This window comes from Astatotilapia calliptera, chromosome 11, assembly GCF_964374335.1.
Source record: "Astatotilapia calliptera chromosome 11, fAstCal68.1, whole genome shotgun sequence".
NCBI classification, from domain to species: domain Eukaryota; kingdom Metazoa; phylum Chordata; class Actinopteri; order Cichliformes; family Cichlidae; genus Astatotilapia; species Astatotilapia calliptera.
In genome coordinates, this window is record NC_137432.1 from 6,147,371 (window position 1) to 6,170,277 (window position 22,907).

The window sequence follows — 22,907 nt, forward strand, 5'->3', positions numbered from 1 at the left end:
TCTAGTCTGTCAGTCTGTCTAGTCTGTCAGTATTCTTGCTGCTACATTTTGGATGAACCAAAGCCTTTTCAGGATATTTTTGTGGCAGCCTCATAATAATGAATTACAGTAGTCCAGCCTAGAAATAATAAATGTATAAACTAGTTTTTCAGCATCCCTGAGACAGGATGTTTCTAATTTTAGAGATATTGCAAAAATGGAAGAAAGTGTTCCTAGGCATTTGTTTAATATGCGCATTGTAGGAAAAAAAACAATTTCAAGATTCCTCATTGTTACTGGAGGTTATAATGCCAACCAAAGTAAGCATCTGGTTAGATGCCATACTCCTAAGAGATCTTTTATGCCTAAGTTTAATACAATAATCTCAGTTTTATCTGAATTCAGAAACAGAAAATTAGAGGTCATCAAGGTCGTTCCCACTAAACATGGGATGTGTCAGATAGATACGTGGATCATTTCTATATTGGGCCCGTTGCTCCATGACCAATTCTGGACATAAGTTTTCTAAACTAAGCCCACAATTTGGACATCCAACCATGACCCAACCTGGTTGTCAATATGATGTTCAATTTAAGATATGTCTGAAAAAATCTGATTTCCTGGCTGCTTGGGACGATCTGCGTGTTTGGGCGTGCTCTCTGCAATATCAAATGTGGAGCTACCCAGTGTGGTAGTTCCACACTGAGTAGCTTGTGAATAAGGTAGTAACCAAAAGAAAGAAACCACATGAAAATTGTTCTGCTGAGGAAATATGTTTTAATTTTGTACTGATCTCTGTGTAGAAATGTGACAAAAAACTGCAACATCTCAGTTAAGGTTGGTTTCAGTAAAATATGAGTATTACTATAGAGGAACAGAAAGGGACTTAAACATGCAAGGTGAGGACTCAGTGAAGAGTTACAGGGCAGGGTCGAATTTTTGGACTATGTTCAAAGCATTGCACCATCTGCCTGGGACTATTATGCACTAGTTCTGAAAACATTTCCCACTCTCATTCCCAATAAATAAAACACCTCAAATGTCACAAGCCCCATATACTCTTGGAACCAAAACTTTTGTAGGTTTAACACTAAACAGAAAAATAGTACATTTAACACTAATCTTCATAAATCATATTTATGTGATTTAAATACTCTTCCCCCCAAATTTTGTGCCATGAAAGGGACACTCCTTATGGAAAAAGCCCAGCCACAAAATATATCTGTCCATGCTTTTCAGCTACTCTTTACTGTTTTTCTATTCTCTATTCTATTCTATTCTCTTCTGAGTTGTACCAAGAATCTGGTCTTCTCTGATTCAATGCTTGTTTTTTCAAAGGGACCAACAGTATTGAGTGTCATACACAGTGAGGCTGCAGCACTGTCAACAAGATAGCTGACTTGTGTGGGAATTGTAGGTAGGTGTCCTCTACTGTAATGGTACATGAAATGCAAGTAAACAATAGGTTCATGACTTTCTTAGATGTGGTTACAGCACTTTTGATATCAATTGTAATAACATTTCTCAAAAAGTAACATAGTCCACATATAAATACTAACATTTTAAAAAATGGTAGGAGCAAAGAAGATTTGAAGAAGTACTATTAAATGTTTATTTTCTGTATGCCAGAAAGGTGTAATTAAAATAATGAATGGGTTTATTTATATTTGAGAGAAGTCAGTTGACTTTATTAATAAATTAAATGTTTTAATGAAGCTGCCCTTGTCAACATCTTTATCAATAGCAACACACTGTAATGACTGTAGTAGGCTTTGTGTTGGTTCACCTGATTTGAGGAAACTTGACACAACACAGGGGTGTTCAGCTTGGTGCAACACCATGTCTTTTTAGTTCTTTTTGTATTTCCCTTTGCATTTTCAGCTGGTTATTTGCTTACTATACTATTGTTCTCAAAGACAGGGGGAGGCATAATTAAGCAACTGGCCACAGCTGCAATAACCAGCCTCACTTCATTTACGTGTGAATTATATTTCTGCATCAGATCTACGTCATAACTTAAGCCATAACTGGGAGTCCCATTTTAACCCTTCGCCACAAGCTTCTACGTAGCCTGGTGTGCAACTCTTGAGAAATGTAACTACATGTCAGTTTGATGCATACCACAACAATTGGAATGTAACGTTGCAGTATAGGGATTAAAAGGCGATTCTGGTTACCATCTAAGTTTGGATGTAGATTTCCTGAGAAGTCTAAATCAAGCATTTAGGCCAGGGAGCCATCTGGCCTAGCCTACTGCTACCCCTAGTGCCACAAGTGGGAGAAAAAAAATCTGTGGCCGATTTTCTCTAACCAGTCTAGAGGGAAGACCCACCCCGAAGTCAGCATCAACCTAGCATCACCACTGAGTGCAGCACAGACACTACATGTCCCTATCTGTTGTGAGCCCACCACTAAGCATTGTCCCACCAAGTTATCCTGCCTAATCCATTAATCTTGAAAGATTAGGGGTGGACAAGGTGATAGCTCTTGTTAGTAAGAGCAAAGGAACCTGCCATAGCACCCACTATTCCCTTGGCCACTGGTATGCCTTGGCTGTGTCTTTGATTAATACAATGGAAGACTGCTGCCCCTCCCTTTCTGCTTGTGTTTAGAAGATAATGACAAAGTATGTGTAATTTGTGGGCGCAGTTGTAAATGGTACATGCACTAACATTCATACAGCACTTTTCTTGTCTGGTAACCACTGAAAGCACCCCTTACAACACTTTATCAGATGCAAACTAACACTAATTGGTGGTGACAATTTTGTAATGTCTTGCTGAAGAACTCCTCAAGCAGGCTTGACTAGTAGGGGATTGGACCATTGAACTTCAGTCCCACAACCCTCTCAGGCTGTGATGTCTTTCCTTAATTGTAGTTTCATTTTAGTAGTTGGAATTGACTGCCTCAGTCCAAAGCAAGCGTTCCATTAGCAGTCATTAAGTATCCAATCCTTATTCACACAATTCCTTTACATTTTTTTGCAGATGTTATTTCTCCTACACTCTTCAGCCCTTACTTCCGGCGGCTGACTTTTGATGTGTCCTCTATGGAGAAGAATGCCTCCAACTTGGTGAAGGCAGAGCTCAGGATCTTCCGTCTTCAAAACCCTGGGGCCCGAGTGTCTGAGCAACGAATTGAGCTCTATCAGGTACAAACACTTTTGTCTGGAGTAACATTCATTATGCCATATTTCCTAAATATGAGTTGCTTTGTGTTTTATAAAGACTAGGAAGGATTGCTTAATATAATTTTAAAATGCAAAGATTTTTTACATTGCAAAAAAATATATTCTGATTTTTGTAGGTTCTTTTTCATAAACTTTGAAGATTCTTAATGATTAGTATAATGAGATTATCAGAATGGGAGCCCTGTGGAATTGTATAACTAACTTTTGTGTGTGGAAGGCTCATCATTTAAATTTTAAAAATTAATTAATCCAATAAATATGACTCAAATCACTGTAGTATAGTTTTTATTCTCAGTTGTTCCAGTGCAATTCAATTTTGCGATTACTGGTGTCAAAAGCAACAATGATCCAGCAGGACATGCATAGAGACTAGGGGTGGGTTTTTATAATCGATTCATCGATTAAAATCGATTCTGGCTTGGATAACGTAAAATCGATTCATTTAAATCCTGAATCGATTTTTTTAATATAAATTTATTTTGCTTGAAATGCCAGAATCTTTGGTGACATCTCACAAAATTTCAAGAACCACCAAACAGTTAAGACAGTAAATGAGAGCAGGTACACGGATTCTGCACATAGACTTAAACACACAGTGCGACCCGCGGATCATAATCAGTTAGATGTCGCCTTTCTCACGGTTGGGGCTGAAAGCCGACAGCTCGCTGATCCTGATGTTTCGGCGGGTCCGCGCTTTGTGTTTACGCCCTTTTTGCGCCGATTCTAAAGCTGTTAGTTTGATCTCTCTCCAAACAATATTGACCGAACCAGCAGCAAAAGAAGATCCAAACGATTCACATAAAATCGTCATGAATTCACTCTGACTTTTACTGTTTTGCTTCCACCGCGATGCACAGCTCTCTCTCTCTCTCTCTCTCTCTCCCTCCCCCCCCCCCTCTCTCTCTCTGTACTTCAAGAACAGTTTCCCTTTCTTCATTATTCGCTTGCTTGTTACGCACCAGTCTACCGTAGTTTACAGCGCTGTCAGCCGCTGTTTTTTTCCCTTTTACATTCTTCCGAAAAGAAAACCTCATTTCTGCTGTTCAATACTGAACAAATTTAAACTTTTTAAAATTATTCAAAATGCAAAACGCTTAACCGTGTCTCTAATAAAACCGCTGTAACTTCAGAGGTAATGTTCATATGTTGATTAATGGTTTTCTTTCGTTTTTGATGTACTGCAGAATATTTTTATAAAATCCCAGGCCAGGAAAATCACCTTCATGTTTTTCTGTGTTTTATCTTCAGCTACTTTGACACAAAGGCATCTGCTGTGATGCTCACACCTTTGATAAAGTCTTGCGTGTGTCAGCTTCCTTTTTATTGATACAAAAATATGTAAATGTACTGATTTGAATTATAATATTTCTGACTGTCAAAATTTCCCAGATTTAAATCGAATCGAATTAAATCGAATTAAATCGAATCGTGGATCGAATCGATTCGGGACCTTGTGAATCGGAATTGAATCGATTCTAGAAATCAGTGACGATACCCAGCCCTAATAGAGACAGTCCATTGTCTGGCGCCATTAGGAGATTGTTAGTAACTGACTGGACATCCGTTTTTGTGCTAACTGAAACTTTTCAAACAATTGATTCCTTTCACAGACACAGGGATTTTAAAGGACTTTATCAGTAAAAGGAATGTTGGTTGTAGGTCTAAAGCACTCAATTACACTCAACAAAAATATAAACGCAACTTCTGTTTTTGCTGCAATTTTTCATGAGCTGAACTTAAAGATCTGAAACATTTTCGACATACACAAAGGACCCATTACTATCAAATATTGTTCAGAAATCTGTCTAAATCCGTGTAAGTGAGAACTTCTCGTTTGCCGAAATAATCCATCCCACCTCACAGATGTGGCATGTCAAGGTGCTGATTAGAAAGCATGAATATGGCACAGGTGTGCCTTAGACTGCCGCAAATCAAAGGCCACTCTGAAATATGCAGTTTGATCACACAGCACAATGCTACAGATGTCGCAGCTTTTGAGGGAGTGTGCAATTGGCATGCTGACTGCAGGAATGTCTACCAGAACTGTTGTTTGTGAAATGAATGTTCATTTCTCTGCCATAAGCCATCTTCAAAGGCGTTTCAGAGAATTTGGCAGTATATCCAACCGGCCTCACAATCGCAGACCACATGTAACCACACCAGCCCAGGACCTCCACATCCAGCATGATCACGTCAACGTTGTGGATTGAGTGGCCCATGATGGCGGTGGGGTTATGGACAATGAACACAAGTGCATTTTATTGTTGGCATTTTGAATGCACAGAGATACCTTGTTGAGATCCTGAGGACCATTGTTGTGCCATTTATCCATGATCATAACCTCATGTTACAGCATGATAATGCACAGCCCCATATTGCAAGGATCTGTACACAATTCCTTGGAAGCTGAAAACATCCCAGTTCTTTCATGGCCAGCATACTCCCCAGACTGTTTGGGACGCTCAGCTCAGCATATATGACAGCATGTTCCAGTTCCTGCCAATATTCAGCAACTTTGTACAAGTATTGAAGAGGAGTTCACCAACATTCCACAGCCCACAATCAACAACCTGATCAACTCTATGCCCACTGCACACCATTTTCCTTACTGTGTGAGGCACCATTGTGAGAGAAATGGTGGCCACACCAGATACTGACTGGTTTTGCGACATCTGTAGCATTGTGCTGTGTTATCAAACTGCATATATCAGAGTGACCTAAGGCGCACCTGTGCAATATTCATGCTACCTAATCAGCACCTTGACATGCCACACCTGTAAGGTGGGATGGATTATCTCGGCAAACGAGAAGTTCTCACTAACACAGATTTAGACAGATTTGTGCACAATATTTGATAGTAATGGGTCCTTTGTGTATGTAGAAAATGTTTCAGATCTTTAAGTTCTGCTCATGAAAAATTGGAGCAAAAACAAAAGTGTTGCGTTCACATTTTTGTTCAGTGAAAATACTTGATTACAGAAGGTCTAAAAGCCTGTGGTGTGCAGCCTGCTATATGACCCTACTACCGTATTTTTCGGACCATAAGGCGCACCGAATTATAAGGCGCACTGTCGATAAACGGGTCTGTTTTCATACATAAGGTGCACCAGATTATAAGGCGCATTAAACGAAACAAAACAGTCAGGTAAGCCAAACTTTACTCAACTTATTCTTCTTGCTTCCTCCACTTCTGTACCATTGATTCATTAATGTTGAATTCTCTCACAGCTGCTCTATTCCCATGTTGTTACAGTATATTAATGACTAACGTTGTGTTGTGAATGGATTATCTCAGTTTTCTCCTGACTGAAGTTTGGTCCGTTTAAAGCATCCTGCCATGTGATTGCATTTGTCCCTAACCTTCTGGAACCCCCCCATTAACTTTTATCAAGTGGAAAAAAGTTAGCATTCATCTTGAAGCTTCACTGTGTTCGTTATGATGTGTCGCTAGTGATCACGTAGCATTATATACCAGCTAGTCCAACCCTACAAAAGTCACTGCTGTTAAGTTTTCTGTCGGAAGCAATAGCAGAGCTGTAGGTTTTAATTTTTTCAGAAATCTTTCTGTCAGAACATGGTATATCATGTTTAGGTCGAAACTAGCGAGCTAACTTCCTGCTAACTTCTAACTCTATTAAATTTAATCAATTCTGTTGTCATGGATGCCTGGATGTTTAACTTAATTCTTACACCTGGTAAAGCAGCAACACTGATCATTCTATTAAAGATGGGGTGGCTGTAGCTCAGGTTGCAGAGCAGGTCAGCCACTAATCAGAAGGTCGGTGGTTCGATCCCAGGCTGCCTCCTGACTGCATGCCAAATATCCTTGGGCAAGATACTAACCCCATGTTTGCCTACTGGTGGTGGTCAGAGGGCCCGGTGGCGCCAGTGTCCGGCAGCCTCGCCTCTGTCAGTGCGCCCCAGGGTAGCTGTGGCTACAATGTAGCTTGCCATCACCAGTGTGTGAATGACTGAATGTAGTGTGTAGCGCTTTGGGGTCCTTAGGGACTAGAAAAGCGCTATACAAATGCAGGCCATTTACCATTTAAAGATGAAAGAATTTAGACAGTTTTTAACTCTCAGTGATGCCGCAGTGACTTTGGGACCTAGAGCGGACAGAGTTTTGAACCCAGATTACTCAAGGCTCCTGACTACAGTAGCTGTAATGCCTCAACAATCCATCAAGCGGTGCGGCTTCATGGCTTACCAAAGTCATACTAAAGCATTTTTGACAGATTTTTGCGCCGTGTACCACATAAAATTGGTTCGACGTCCGTAAGCACAACCAGAATTCATACATAAGGCGCACCGCAATATAAGGCGCACTGTGGATTTTTAAGAAAATTAAAGGATTTTAAGTCCGCCTTAGTGCGGAAAATACTGTAAATATTGAATTGTTTTAGACATGCTAAATAAATGTTGATGATTTCGATCAAGTGACAGTTAAAGCTAGTTTAGTGAGGGAGTCAATAGGACAAAGGTGGTAAATAGATTCGGTCATATATAGCATTTATCTACTGTCATAGATCTTACGGTTGCCTCTTGTTGTTGTACTAGATGAAAGAATGGAAATGTTTATTAATCATGAATAATAATAATAATAATGATAATAATAATAATATATAGGTTTTTTTATCATAAAGACATCCATGCTAGGTAAAATTTTTCTAAATTAGTGGAAGACCAATTTCTTTTTAGCTTCTTTCACATTTACTGTTGTCTCGTATAAGGTGTATATTAACAGTCAAGAGCAAATTATATAATCTTTAAAAGTTTGTAAAAAAAAATCACATCATGAAAACTTTGCCAAGTATTTTTTCTCTGTTTACTTTTTGTATTGTTAGTCTGTAAAGTTTCTCACTCAAGTCTTAACAGGAGACCAGAGCAAAAAACTAAACTGTGGCTTATAGACACTCAAAACCCTGTACGCATTTCCTGACATTGTCTCTTACAGTATCTGCAGGTATCTGAAAATGTCTCTCCCTGGTAACTTGTGTATCCCTTGTAACTGATTGAAAGAGGCAAAGATACCCTCCCAGTACAGATTACTGATTGTGCAAAACTGATTGTGCACCTGTTTCCAAAGTCTAAATGTATTTTCTAGAAAAGATGGATTGCCTACAGTGGGTGTGATAGAAGATAAAGACTTCAAATTAAAGTATAGTTTAGTAGCCGTCATACATCGACTTATCAATGGGCAGGGAAGACAGCAGTAAAGCTCCTATACAATAAGGCTGAGAAGCTCCAGCTGCAACCACGTGAGGGGACTGCTGTTGTCAGCTAAGCAGAATGTCATGAATTTTATATGCGAAGCCCAGTAATAGAACAGGAAATTTGGAAGCACTAACCCTCACTCTATTTTAGACTTGAAAAGATGTTTCCTAGCAAATTCTATGTGTTTTATTGCTCCACGAAAAAGGTAAGATGAGTGAATTCAGGTTTTTAAAAAATGATTTAGGAAGGAACATGGGGAGATTTTATAATAAGTACAACCACTTGGGCAAAATTATCATCTTTATAGCATAAACTCTACCAATGAGTAATATAGGGAGCATGTTCCAGAACTGTATACTTGACTGAAGCTCAGATATTAAAGGAGAGAAGTTAGGTTTTAATAGAGAGGAACAGCTGAGTACCCAGATAAGTGAGCTTCTCATAAACTCTGTCTATACCATGCTGGATGGGAGGTTTTGTAGCCAAGATGGGTTACTCACATGTATAAGGATTAGTTTACTTTTATTCAGATTCATCCTATATCCAGAGAAGGACCCAAATAACTTAATTTTGACAAATACAGCAGGAATAGTCTTTTCTGGCTGGGTGATGTATAATAACACATTATCCATGTAGAGTGAGATTTTATTAGTAGTTGTGTCAATATTATAACCAAAAACGTTGTAATTGGATCTTTACATATGCTTTCAGCAAGGGGGCTCTATTACTAAGGCAAATATCAATGGAGGGAAGGGGTCTCCCTTAGCACTAAAACCTTAGAAAAGTGCTTGTGTGAATGGGTGTAATTGAGTGAACGAACGAGTTGTATAAAGTGCTTTGAGTGCTCAGAGTAGAAAAGCGCTACATAAGAACCATTCCATTCACCATTTACAGAGTAAACCAGAGCCAATTACTCTGTCTTATCACCTTCACTGATGCATCCAACATCCAACTGCAGAGTCTGCAGAAAACTCCTGAAGATGGCAGGTCACTTTGCAGCTGCTGAAGTCTTATGGTGTAGAGGATGAAGAGAAAAGGGGAGTGGATGGTCCCTTGTGTTGAACATGCACATATTTTGGCCTTACTGTCAGGTATTCAAACAATCCAGGACACAAGGGGCATCCAGCTGCATCACTGTCAGCTTATCACCCAAGAGGGTCGGCCTGACGGTATTGAATGCAGGCCTGTAATCCTGAGGGCGACTTAATTTATGCTTCAATCTTAAATATGGTCAACATAACTCAATTAATGGGCTATGTACCAAAGGCATTTAAGCTGGTAGTAATTAAACCACCAATATACAGTACCAGGCCAATCTCCAACCTTCCTTTTATCTAAACAATTCTTAAATGAGTAGTTGTAAAACAGATGCCTGATGATCTGCAGAAGGAGGGTTTATTTAAAGAGTTTCAGAGCTCATGAAAGTACAGAAACACCTTTAATGAAATTTACAAAGAGATGTTCATATGACTTCTAACAGTGGACTCATCTTTGTGCATGTCCTACAAGACCTTAGTGCAGCATTTGATACCGCTGACCATAATATTTTTGTCATGGTCCTGGGCCGTGTTGGCCCAGTATTCTTAGTTCTCTTGTATTTTTGTATTCAGTTCCCTGTTTAGGTTCTGTTTCCTGAGTTACCCTGTTATGTTGTTCCCTGTGTGCTTTCCCTTTGTGACTCTCACCCCCTGTGTGCCCCTCTATGTATTCATGAGCCCTTGTCCCCTTTCGTGTTTTATTCCATGTTTTCCCCAGCCCGTTATGTCTGTGTTTTCCCCGTGCTCTCTCCTCCTGTCTGAACCTCTGTACTTCCTGTTTGACTCTGCCTGTCTCCCGTCAGTGTTATGTTCACCCCGCCCTGTCTCGTTATGGTTATCTGTGTCAGCTGTGTTCCCCGTGTGTTCCCACTTTCCTCGTTAACCCTCTGTGTATTTCTGTCTGCGTCTCCCTCTGTTCGGCGTCGCGTTCTCCCTCATGTTGTGTGGATCTTCCTGTGTCTACCTGCGAGTGTTAGTTTACTTTTCCCCAGTTTAGTTTTGTATTTCCTGTGTTCTGCCGTGCCAGCATTAAAGCTGTGTTTCTCGAGTTCATCCCCGTGTCTGTGAGTTTTGCATTTGGGTCCTCCTCCTGCTTGCCACACAGCGATCCATGACAATTTTATTATAACAATTAGAGCATGCTGTAGGATTTAACAGTAATGTTCTGCAGTGGTTTCTTCATACACTAAGGTTAATTATGGAGTTCCACAAGGTTCTGTGTTTGCACTAATTCTGTTTACATTATAGGTGCTTCAGTTAGGCAGTATCAAAAACATAGCATTTTCACTGCTATGCAGATGATGCCCACCATATATATTCATGCTGCCAAATTACACACATGTACAGCCTGATGCAGGGGTGTCAAACGTACAGCATGTGGGCCAAAACCAGCCTGCTGGATGAATTTTGAAATATAAAAACAAAAAATCATAAAAGACAGGAACTCAGAATTTGTAACAAAATGCCATTCCTAAATCGTCCACACGGATGTTAGTCAGAAGAGAGGGGAGCACTGTGTTAGTCAAAGGGGAGGAGCGCAATGTTTTAACTAGAAAAATTTGTATACCCTGCGAAAATGCTGTGTGGATGCCTCAACGCTGAAGATGTCTGCTGAAAAAGAGGTGAATCAGCATAATTTCTACTGAAAAGAGGTTTTTGCTGAAAACAGCTGAAAAAACTGGAATTTGTGCTGAAAATGGGTGAAGAAGCTAAAATCTGTGTTGAAAAGAGTTAAAAAAGTTCAACTGTGAACTGAAAGTATTGTTGCCAAAAGCGGGATTTGAACCCGGGCCTCCTGCCAAAAACAACCGAGAGAGCACAGACTTTACGCCTGTGGGTCCACCTCCCCTGCAGCGGCACTGCAGACCACGCCCTGCCACACACATCAAACACGTAAAATAAATATTTATGCACTTTTGCATTTACTTTTTATTTTTTGTTATTTTTACACAGTGTTCTGAATGATTAACAATGGTCTACAGCCAATCTTGTGTATTATTGGTTGTAAGATTCAGATAACTATTTAATAAAAGGTAAATATTTTATATGAGAGCAAGAAAGAAAAGTATATCTTTGTGTCCCCCTTTCCCTGTTAATGCCCTACCTGGTCCCCTGGCAAAGGCTTTGCTAGATCCGCCCCTTCACAGTTACCAGCTGTCAGCTACTTAGAAAAGGATCCTGGTGTTATTTGTCTCTCAGAAACAGTTTATAACTTCCCTTCAACTCATTCATGTCACCTAAAAGGTAAACCTGTTTCTCCATCACCTGTTCAGCTCTGATGATTCAGTAAGGACATCTCCTGGTTTCGACCAGCCCTTTTTTTACAGCTGTGGCTCCAGCAAACATCAGCTGATACTAGAAATTAAAATCAAATGAATTCTAACAACAGCTGATCAAGCTTAAACGTGCTGCTGTTGTTTAGCGCAATAAACAAACGAGAGAAAAGCCGATCATTGATCAGTTTCATGATTGAAGTTTCAACAGGCGAGAGAATGACAGGGGAGGCTGTCATAAAGTTCAACATCAGTAACTTAGCGCGCACACAGCTGTATAGAAACTCCGTCATGCTAGCTAGCAGTAAGTGATTGTAAAAAGTCAGCACAACGAAAATAAACTACACCTAAACTCGGTTTATATCTGACCCAAATAGAGTGCAGTTCATAAGTTCTTACCTGAAATTCAGTTAACCTGACGCGCCGACCAGCAGCCGCCTGCTTCTCCTGCCTTCGGTTTCCCTTATCCACGATTGAGCTCCGTGTTAGCCACCACCGGTCAATCGGCGGCCGCCTTGCCGCCTCGCATGTGTCTTTCCCCGCATGCCCTTTCTGTCATACACCAGTGGCTAGCTGCCCTCTCTTGTAGCTCCGCGTTAGCCACCACCAAGCAACTCAGTTAATTTTTCCACATCGACCAGCATCTGGACAACCACCTTTCACTGTTTATACCATTACTAAAATGAATAAAGGAATCATCGGCCCATATATACGTAGACACAGACTATTTGTGAGCGATCGGGGGGTGAAACGAGTGTAAGCCGCCTCACTGAAAGCCAAGCCTGGGTGCTTTCGAGCGAAGCGGCGCTAGCCGGCTAGTAGCAACATTGTGAGAGAACTGTTGCTAATATGGGAAGTCTTGATAAAACGAGCAGATATTTGAAGTTTACAAAATTACATTCTCGCCTGAAAATATCTTAAATGTTTATTTTGTGACCTAGAAACACGAATAAGAGGAATATAAAAACGAGGTGGCAGCCGCCATTTTTTCACTCGGTAGAGGCGTGCTATGAATTGTGGGATATGGAGTTTTCCACCAAGCATACTCCCTTTCGCTTACCGTAACTATTCAATGGTTCGCGCAACCTTAAAAATGCCAATGGCTCCTGAAAGCAGCGATGCCGTGCGCGCCGTTGATATTGTCATCACTACGGTAATCCAAACTAGAAAAATTTGCATTTCCTGCGAAAATGCAGTGTGGATGCCTTAACGGCTGAAGATATCTGCTGAAAAACGCTGAAAAAGTTGAAACAAAAAAAAAAAACAAAAAATGCCCTGAGCAGGATTCGAACCTGGCCCACCTGGTCAAAGGACAGCTATTTAGCTCACTGAGCCAAACACTTTCTCACAAAGAAAAGGTGGAGAGATTGACAATTGTGCTAGCAGAATTTGGGCAAAAAAAAGGGGGTGAAAATTCTGCTGAAAAGAGTTCAATCAGCAGAATTTCTGCTGAAAAGAGGTGAATGAGCAGAATTCTGCTGAAAAGAGTTTTTTTCTGAAAACAGCAGAAAAAACTGAAAATTTTGCTGAAAAGAGTTGAATGAGCAGAATTCTGCTGAAAAGAGGTTTTTGCTGAAAAAGAGCTGAAAAAGTTTGGATTTGTGCTGAAAAGGGGTTAAAAAAACTGAAAATTTTGCTGAAAAGGGGTGAAAAAAATGAAATTTGTGTTGAAAAGAGTTTAAAAAAAGTTTAACTGTTAAGTGAAAGAAATGTTGCCATAAGCTGGATTTGAACCCAGGCCTCCCAGTCTGAGAACGGATGCTTATCTCACTGAGGTAAAACACAGCTCAGCCCATCATGCAAAATCAGTGACCACATTGATAATGTGTTCCATTCATTTCAATGGTCAAAAGTCATAACACACATCAGCAGAAATAGCAGAATTTTTTAAAGTTTAAACATAGCATTTCTGCTAAAACTTAGTATTTATACTAAATAATATTTTTTTCCTGCCAAATCATAGCATTTGTGCTGGAACACAGAAAGTTCCACCAAATCATACAATTTGTACTAAAACATTATTTATGATTTAGCAGAAACATTGGGACTTGGTAGAAATACTATGATTTACATGAAATACTTTGACTTAGCAGAAGTACTACAATCTAGGAAAAAAGTACTAAAGCATAGCAGAAATTCTATCATTGAGCAGAATTACTAGGATTTAGAAGAAATACTAAGATTTGGCACAAACACTGATGTGGCTCAAGAACCTTTATTGTGCAGTTATACTATGATTTGGAAGAAATACTATACTTTGGCACAAATACTATGATTTGGAAGAAATACTATGTTTTAGCACAAATACTATGATTTGGCTCAAATACTATAACTATCCTCAGTCAGAAGGAGAGGCTGACATCCAGGGATTAGATTACCACAGGTGGAGTTTATTGCGGTCAGATGGATGGTACAGGGAGGTATGGCATACAGTAGGAGGATGTGGAGAGGTGATATGGTGTGGTTTCTATGATTAAGAACAGGGTATGCATTACAACATGCATACAGATTAAAGATTAAGAAAACTGGTAACAAATTCCTCCACTACAAATCAGTCTGATGCCACTTTTTACAGGGTTCCCGTTTACTAAGGCACTACCCAAAAGGCGCCACAAGAGGGCACTCCAACACAAGAGATGACCTATTTACACTGATGCACTTAGTAAACAGCCCCTACTTAGCCACTACATAATACAGTGATATTACAGTATACAAATTCACACGAATACTATGATTTGGCAGAAATACTATGACTGAGTAGTAATACTATAACATAACAGATTTCCTAAAAAAAACTATTAAATTGCAGTAATTCTATGACTTGGCAGAGATACTACGTTTTAGCACAAATACTATAACAACGCAGAAATACTATGACTTAGTAGTAATACTATAACATAACAGTTCAATGTTCTTGCACAAATACTACAATATGGCAGAAATACTATGTTTTGGCACAAATACTGTGATTTGGTATAAATACTATGATTTGGCACACATACTATATTCCGCAGATACACTATAACATAACAGATATTCTACAACTTAGTACTAATACTATAACATAACAGAATTATTATTTGGGCACAAATACCACGATTTGGCAAAAATACTATGATTGGGTACAAATACTATGATTTGGCAATAATACTGCATTTTAACACAACTACTGAGATTTAATTGAAATACTATGATTTAGAAGAAATACTATTACTCCATACAAATACGATACTTTGGGACAAATACTATGTTTTGGTTCTAATACTATGATGTGCAACAAATACTATGATTTGGCACAAGTACTATGATTTAGTACAAATACTATGATTTGGCAGAAATACTATGACTTAGTAGTAATACTATAACATAACAGATTTCCTAAAAAAAAACTATGAAATTGCATTAATTCTATGACTTGGCAGAGATACTACGTTTTAGCACAAATACTATAACAACGCAGAAATACTATGACTTAGTAGTAATACTATAACATAACAGTTCAATGTTCTTGCACAAATACCACAATATGGCAGAAATACTATGTTTTAGCAAAAATACTGTGATTTGGTGTAAATACTACGATTTGGCACACATACTATATTCCGCAGATACACTATAACATAACAGATATTCTACGACTTAGTAGTAATACTATAACATAACAGAATTATTAATTGGGCACAAATACCACAATTTGGCAAAAATACTATGATTGGGTACAAATACTATGATTTGGCAATAATACTGCATTTTAACACAACTACTGAGATTTGATTGAAATACTATGATTTAGAAGAAATACTATTACTCCATACAAATACGATGCTTTGGGACAAATACTATGTTTTGGTTCCAATACTATGATGTTCAACAAATACTATGATTTGGCACAAGTACTATGATTTAGTACAAATACTATGATTTGGCAGAAATACTATGCCTTAGTAGTAATACTATGACATAAAAGATATACTATGGTTTTGCAGACATACTATGATTTTGCACAAATACCATGATTTGGCACAAATGCTATGATTTAGCAGAAATACTATGATTGGGTACAAATACTATGATTTGGCAATAATACTGCGTTTTAACAACAACTACTGAGATTTGATTGAAATACTATGATTTAGAAGAAAAACTATGACTCCATACAAATACGATGCTTTGGCACAAATACTATGATTTGGCACAAGTACTATGATTTAGTACAAATACTATGATTTGGCAGGAATACTCTGATTTGGCAGAAATACTCTGATTTAGCAGAAGTACTATCTTTTGGTAGAAATTCCTGCTAAAAGATACTATTTCTGCGTTTTAGCAGAAATAATGTAATTTGGCATAAATACTATGATTTGGCATAAATACTATGCCTTAGTAGTAATACTATAACATAACAGAATTATTAATTGGGCACAAATACCACGATTTGGCAAAAATGCCATGATTCAGCACAAATATGATGACATGGCAAAAATACTATGATTGGGTACAAATACTATGATTTGGCAATAATACTGCATTTTAACACAACTACTGAGATTTGATTGAAATACTATGATTTTGAAGAAATACTATTACTCCATACAAATACGATGCTTTGGGACAAATACTATGTTTTGGTTCCAATACTATGATGTGCAACAAATACTATGATTTGGCACAAGTACTATGATTTAGTACAAATACTATGATTTGGCAGAAATACTATGCCTTAGTAGTAATACTATAACATAAGGGATATACTATGGTTTTGCAGACATACTATGTTTTTGCACAAATACCATGATTTGGCACAAATGCTATGATTTAGCAGAAATACTATGAATGGGTACAAATACTATGATTTTGCAATAATACTGCGTTTTAACAACAACTACTGAGATTTGATTGAAATACTATGATTTAGAAGAAATACTATGACTCCATACAAATACGATGCTTTGGCACAAATACTATGATTTGGCACAAGTACTATCATTTAGTACAAATAATGTGATTGGGCAGAAGTACTATGTTTCAGTACAAATACTATGATTTGGCAGGAATACTCTGATTTAGCAGAAATACTATGTTTTAACATAAATACTATCTTTTGGCAGAAATTCCTGCTAAAAAGGACTATTTCTGCTTTTTAGCAGAAATACTGTAATTTGGCATAAATACTATAATTTGGTATAAATACTGTGATTTGGCACATATAATATATTCAGCACATATACTATAACATAACAGAAATATTATGATTTGGCCCCAAAACCATGATTTTGCACAAATACCATGATTTGGAAAATATACTATGATTTTTCAAAAAATACTATGATTTAGCAGAAGTACTAAGATGTAGTAGAAGTACTTTGCTTTAGCAGAAATACTATGATTGAGGAGTAATACCTAAACATAGGAGAAATATTGATACACAGACACACATACACAGACAGTAAAGGGAACAGGAGCTGTTGAGAGTCTGGGCTTGGTATATGTAGGTCAGTTAAATTAGCTGCACCTGCTGTAGTCAGCCCTTACACACGCAGACACAGAGAGAGGTGTGAGTTTTCTTCAGTGTATTTCTGACATTCAGGATTCCCCTCGAACAAATGGCCATAATTTCCTAACCGTAGAGGCTAGAACGGTCATTCAGACATTGTTTTGTTCAGAAGAGATGGGGGAATCTTCAGGTCTTCATAATTCAGAGATAAAATATAAATTATTAAAGATATATGACTTGTAATACACTGTAACTGAGTAGAGGCGAAGCAAAAACTGCCTTGACTTGCTCTCAAACAACCTTTGGTAACTCTAAATCTATATGGAGCATCAAAATCATTCTTTCACCGTAAGAAACAGCAGGCTTTGGTGAACAGTCATGGAAATTTTCAGGGCTCTGTGGAAATCCATCAAAAAGATATGATGAGAGAAAAAAGTGACTCATTTCCAGAATTTGAAATCTGATGAAATCTGAGCGAGGGACAAATTTCCTACCCTCAAACAAGTCTAACTCATCTCAGAACGGTAATAGGTGAGAAAATAATTCTTGAATTGTGAGCATCAGGAGTGTCTGAAGATATACCGGGACAAGCCTCATGTCTTAACTTCGCTTCGTTAAGGAGATATGACAATTTGAAAATGCCTCTCATTAGAGAAATCCAGCGGTGATTTTGAACAAACTCTCCATTGAGTTTATATGGAGAGTTTTCTGACTTTGTGTTACTCTGAGGAGATTTGCAAAATAACTATGAGTCCCACAACAATGATAGGGACATTTTCTGAAAGCCAGCAAAAATACCTACGTTTTGGTGTATAATCTGTGGGGCTTGAGTGGAAATTGAGCGAGTAGCAAGAAGTTGTTTGGACATGAAGAGAAAATTCACACAGTTTCACTGTCCCCTCTGAGTTAATTGCATAGCAACCATAGCAACGCATGTATTTTCTGAAAAATCACAATTTTGCAACTGAAGACTTAAAGAGAGATAAGATGAAAACAGTAGAAGATCTGAAATAGCTGAATCATACAGGAATGGCCCAATCATTTGAGAACGTTTTAAAGTTTGAATGGAGTTTCTAGGTGAAAGTATGAGGCAGTAGTTAAGTTTCAAAGACAAGAAAGTTTTAGCAGAATTGTGGAAGTTTCCCATTCATTTCAATGGGACAAATTAAAGGAAAAAAGTGTAATATTTTAAAAAGTATAATAGTAATAAACACCAAAAGTCATAGCCGGCATAAGCAGAAAGAGCAGAACAGTTTAGAGTTTGAACGGTGAAAATAGCACAAAAATTGTGGAAGTAGATCCACGGCAAAAAGTGTACGGAAACACCCGGAATAATAAAGAATAAAGAGAAACAGGAACTCAATAGTGTGGATGCCTATTAAGGCATCCACACAATAAGGGTAGACAGGCCGTACTACTCCTGACATACCACTAGAGAGAGCCAGCACACCACAAATGAAGTTTGAAATCTGTTTCTATGGGGCCAAAAGTTGAATCTTTCCCATTGGGCCTAGAAATGGGTCAAATTTGCACTAAAATCGAAATATTTAAAAAACTATAAAAGTCATAAACACCAAAAGTCATAGGATACTAGTCCAGATCCAGCCGCACAAAATGATATAACATATGTAACCCTTGTCTCAAAACTGGGTCAGATAAGCGCGGGAAAATTTGAACTGAAATATTAATATTTAAAAAACTATAAAAGTCATAAACACCAAAAGTCATAGCATACCATTCCAAATCCAGCCGCACAAAATGATATAACATATGTGAACCTTGTCTCAAAACTGTGGGGCGAGTTACGCGGCGAAATTTAGGCGGAAGATGGAGAATAATAGTAAGAACTAGAAAAATTTGCATTTCCTGCGAAAATGCTGTGTGGATGCCTTAACGCTGAAGATGTCTGCTGAAAAAAGCTGAAAAAGTTGCAAAAAGTTGTATGGCAGTGAAGAAACTGAGAATTCTGCTGAAAACAGATGAAGAAGCAGAAAATTTTTGCTGAAAAGTGGTGAAAAGCAAAAAATTTTACTGAAAGGGTAAAGACAGAGAAATTTTTGCTGAAAAGTGGTGAAAAGAAAATGTTGCCCTGAGCAGGATTCGAACCTGGCCCACCAGTGTAAGTGTGCCTCTTGGCATAGGCACACTTAACAAAGTATAAAGAGAAACAGGAACTCAATAGTGTGGATGTCTTTGAGGCATCCACACAATTAGAGTAAAAGACGCAGCAAGTCTGCCACTGTGAACAGCAGATGGTAGCAACACGACTTCTGCAAATTTGGTGTAGGCTACCTTATTCCCTACTCACCTTGACACCCTCATTAGCCAAAATGTTTTTGTCAAAAAGGAGAAAAGTGGATAATGGGGTGTAGGGTTTTCCAAGAGAAATACACGCTTCCTATTTATTCATACAGACCTGTGTGCTTTGAGTGTAATCAACAAGTGTGTCTGTGCCTAAGGAATATAATATTTATATAATATATTCACTATAAGACTCATCATGGTAGAAAATACAACATCTTGCGAGGACAACTGAGGAGAGAGGAAAAATGAATTGCTGGGGGGTCAATTATTACCCGGAGCCGAGAGGTCAGTGAAGCAGCAGTAAAAGCCACCTATGTAATTGTTAATGAAATAGCATTAACATCAAAGCCGTATTCCGACGGTGAGTTTGTTAAAAGATGCATGACCAAAGATGCAGAACTCGTGTCCTGAGAAGAGACAAGCATTTGCCAACATTAGCCAACAGCTGTAGGATCTTGCATTTCTGGTGGATATTACAGAGCACTTGAATATTCTGAACAAAATGTTCCAAGGCTGCAAAAAAGTTGTCACACAGTTTTATGACAGCATACGTGCATTCAAATTGAAGCTGACTTGTGGGAGACACAGCTGTCAAGTGGTGACCCTGCACAATTCCCTTGCCTAAGAAAGGTATGTGCAACAGGCATTAATGGTGACATTAAACAGGATAAAGACAAGATTGCAGGATTGCTGTGTGAGTTTAAGAAACTGTTTCAAATTTTTGATGAACTCGAGACAGAATTTGCAGTTTTTCGCTTACCCTTCACACTCAAAACTTCTGATGTGCCTGTCGAAATCCAACGGTTGATTTGCAATGTAATTTAAAGGACAAGTTTGCCTCAATAGGTTTGGACACATTTTATCAATATCTTTTGCCAGGGTACCCAAAATTAACAGCCCTGGCTGCAAAAATGTTGTGCATGTTTGGGACAACCACCTTTGTGAAGAAGTTTTCTCAGTAATGAACATCAATAAAACAAAATTGCACTCAAGCCTCACACATAAGCATCTAGATGACATTCTAAGATTGACTGCTAGTCAAGACATGACACCTGATATTGATGCACATGTGCAAACTAAAAGATGCCAAGTTTCAGAAGCAAAAATAAAATAGCCCAGAAATGACTAACTCCTTTAAAATGTTGCTTCAGACACAGATTACACTTAAAGAAAACAGTTCTGTGAAAATGAATTTTTGCTGTAGTTAAAAAATATTAAATTTAATGTAAGTCAACAGCTTCACTGCGAAAGAGTTTGGTTTGGTGGACTCCTATTGTTCATGCAATGCCATGAATTTTAAAGTACAATACTACATTTTCCATTTCCCAATGTTTTTGTCTTATAGTTATGTTTGTACTTGTGCAAACACTTACTTTAAGAAATCAGAGGTTGTTATTTGTTTTCATATGTTTTGTAAAAGGATATTTGATTAAACATGGAGGTTCTTTAATGTACTACTTCTTTGCAGGAAAAAAAACATGGACTTATTATTATTTATAGGTAATTATGTTATAATTGTACTGCTCCGGCTCTATGTGGCCCCTGAACCAAAATTAGTTGTTTTTTTTTGTTTGTTTGTTTTCCGCCTGTCCTGTTTGGTTCTTTTGCCATCAGAATTATTGTCTAAAGGCAAAGAAAGATGCCCAAACCAAAATGAGTTTGACACCTCTGGCTTAAAGACTTAGAGACCCTCATATCCTCTAATTTTCTGCTTCTAAATTCAAATAAAACTTAGGGTTAGTGTTGTATTGTCTACTTATTGTCCACTGATCTATAATCTATCTATAATTGAATATCATCTGCAAGGGATGTCCTTAAAGGTTGATAAAACATGCCCAAGGGGGAGCAAATATAATAAGAACAACAGAGGCCCCCAAACAGAACCTTGGGTTATACCAAAATGGACTGGATAAAGGGGAGATCTGTACTTTAAAAGTAGCTACAGAAAGGGATCTGTCATATAGGTATGAAGAGAACCACTCCAAGCAGTTCCTGATACCCCAATCAAGCACCTCAGCCTGTTAAGCAGAATATGATGGTCAACTGTATCAAAAGCTGACGTAAGGTCCAACATGAGCAACATAGAACAGTTACTCTTGTCACTCTGCATCAAAATGTAATTTCATACTTTTAGAAGTGCTGTTTCAGTTGAATGTGACCTAAGAAAACCTGACTAAAAGTAGTCAGAGCAGCAGTTCAATGGTTGACCGCAACCTTCTCTAATACCTTAGCAGTAAATGGAAGCTTGGAGCTGGGTCTATAACTGCCAATGAGAGAAGGATCCAAGTTGTCTTTTTTCAAAAGTGGGTGGATGACAGCATTTAAATAAGTAGATAACTTACCACAGGCCAGGACACATTTAGAATATTGAGCAAACTGGAACAAATCCACTGCAAGACATTTTTGAACAAAGATGTACTGTAGGTGAAACATCCAGGGAGCAAGAAGAGTCTTTCATTGTACCAATAAGCTTCACTAGACCAAGATAACAGGCTGACTGGTGTGGGAACCATCAACACAGATGCTGAGGAAGAGATTATTTCTTACATTTTTGACCTTGTCAACAAAAAAGGAAAGAAAACACTGACACTCCTTATTTGACAATATAGGAGCAGTAAGTGTAGCAGGAGTAATGATGCCACTAATAATGCTGAATAACAACTTATTATTACATGTATCGAGGAGTGGCCCTAAGGGTACATCAACATTCACCATCTTACAATGCTGTGAATGCAGCCAAGTATAATAGGAATATATGTAAATTAATTTCTCTATAGACTTTCAATTTTTCTGCAGGAACACTTTAAACAGCGTATATATTCATGGACCTATGGTGAGGACTGTAAAACTGTTAATTAAGGCTGGCTGATAAAAGAGCCCCTCTCTTATCCCCTTTAGTAAAGGGGACCTTACTGCGGACCGAAGCAGCCAGCTTTATTTTTTACAATTATTATAGATGTTTTAAGGCTGTAAACCCCTCACTACACACTTTCTACACTTTTCTCAGACAGGCACGAACATTTTCACACTTTTCTCTCTTGCTTAAACACTCTCAAAGTTCAAACCTTCATAGAAAAATAAGTCCAGTATTAAAGAATGAAACCAAAGGCACCCGCAGGTGCCGTTGACGGTGCAAAGCGTTTTGTTGACATTGTTGTGTTCGTTGGGGAGAAAACTTACAAACATACAGTACAGCACTTCAGAGTCACACTGTTAGCGATCGAAGATTTATGTAAATTTGACAAACTGAACCCATTCTGTACTGTACAGGAGACACAGCACGAGATTAACTGACAATGGTCTACAGCCAAGCAGGACCAGAGTTGGGCAGTAACGCAATACAAGTAACACGTTACTGTAATCTGATTACTTCTTTCAAGTAACGAGTAAAGTAAGGGATTACAAAAATGGTAATT

The 22,907-nt window shown here is 38.2% G+C and overlaps 1 protein-coding gene and 1 long non-coding RNA gene across 2 annotated transcripts in view; both read left to right on the plus strand.

Annotated features, from left to right (window-relative positions):
• tgfb2 (transforming growth factor, beta 2) overlaps window positions 1–22,907 on the plus strand; it is a 48,387-nt gene that overhangs the window by 16,238 nt on the left and 9,242 nt on the right. The window contains exon 2 of the mRNA XM_026184189.2: window positions 2,967–3,130. Within this exon, the coding sequence (XP_026039974.1) occupies window positions 2,967–3,130 (164 nt within the window). The remainder of the gene's footprint in view (window positions 1–2,966; window positions 3,131–22,907) is intronic.
• Window positions 12,855–13,288, plus strand: LOC145431735 (uncharacterized). Its single transcript, XR_013912015.1, has 2 exons — window positions 12,855–13,152; window positions 13,230–13,288. It is a non-coding gene; the product is annotated as an uncharacterized LOC145431735 (long non-coding RNA).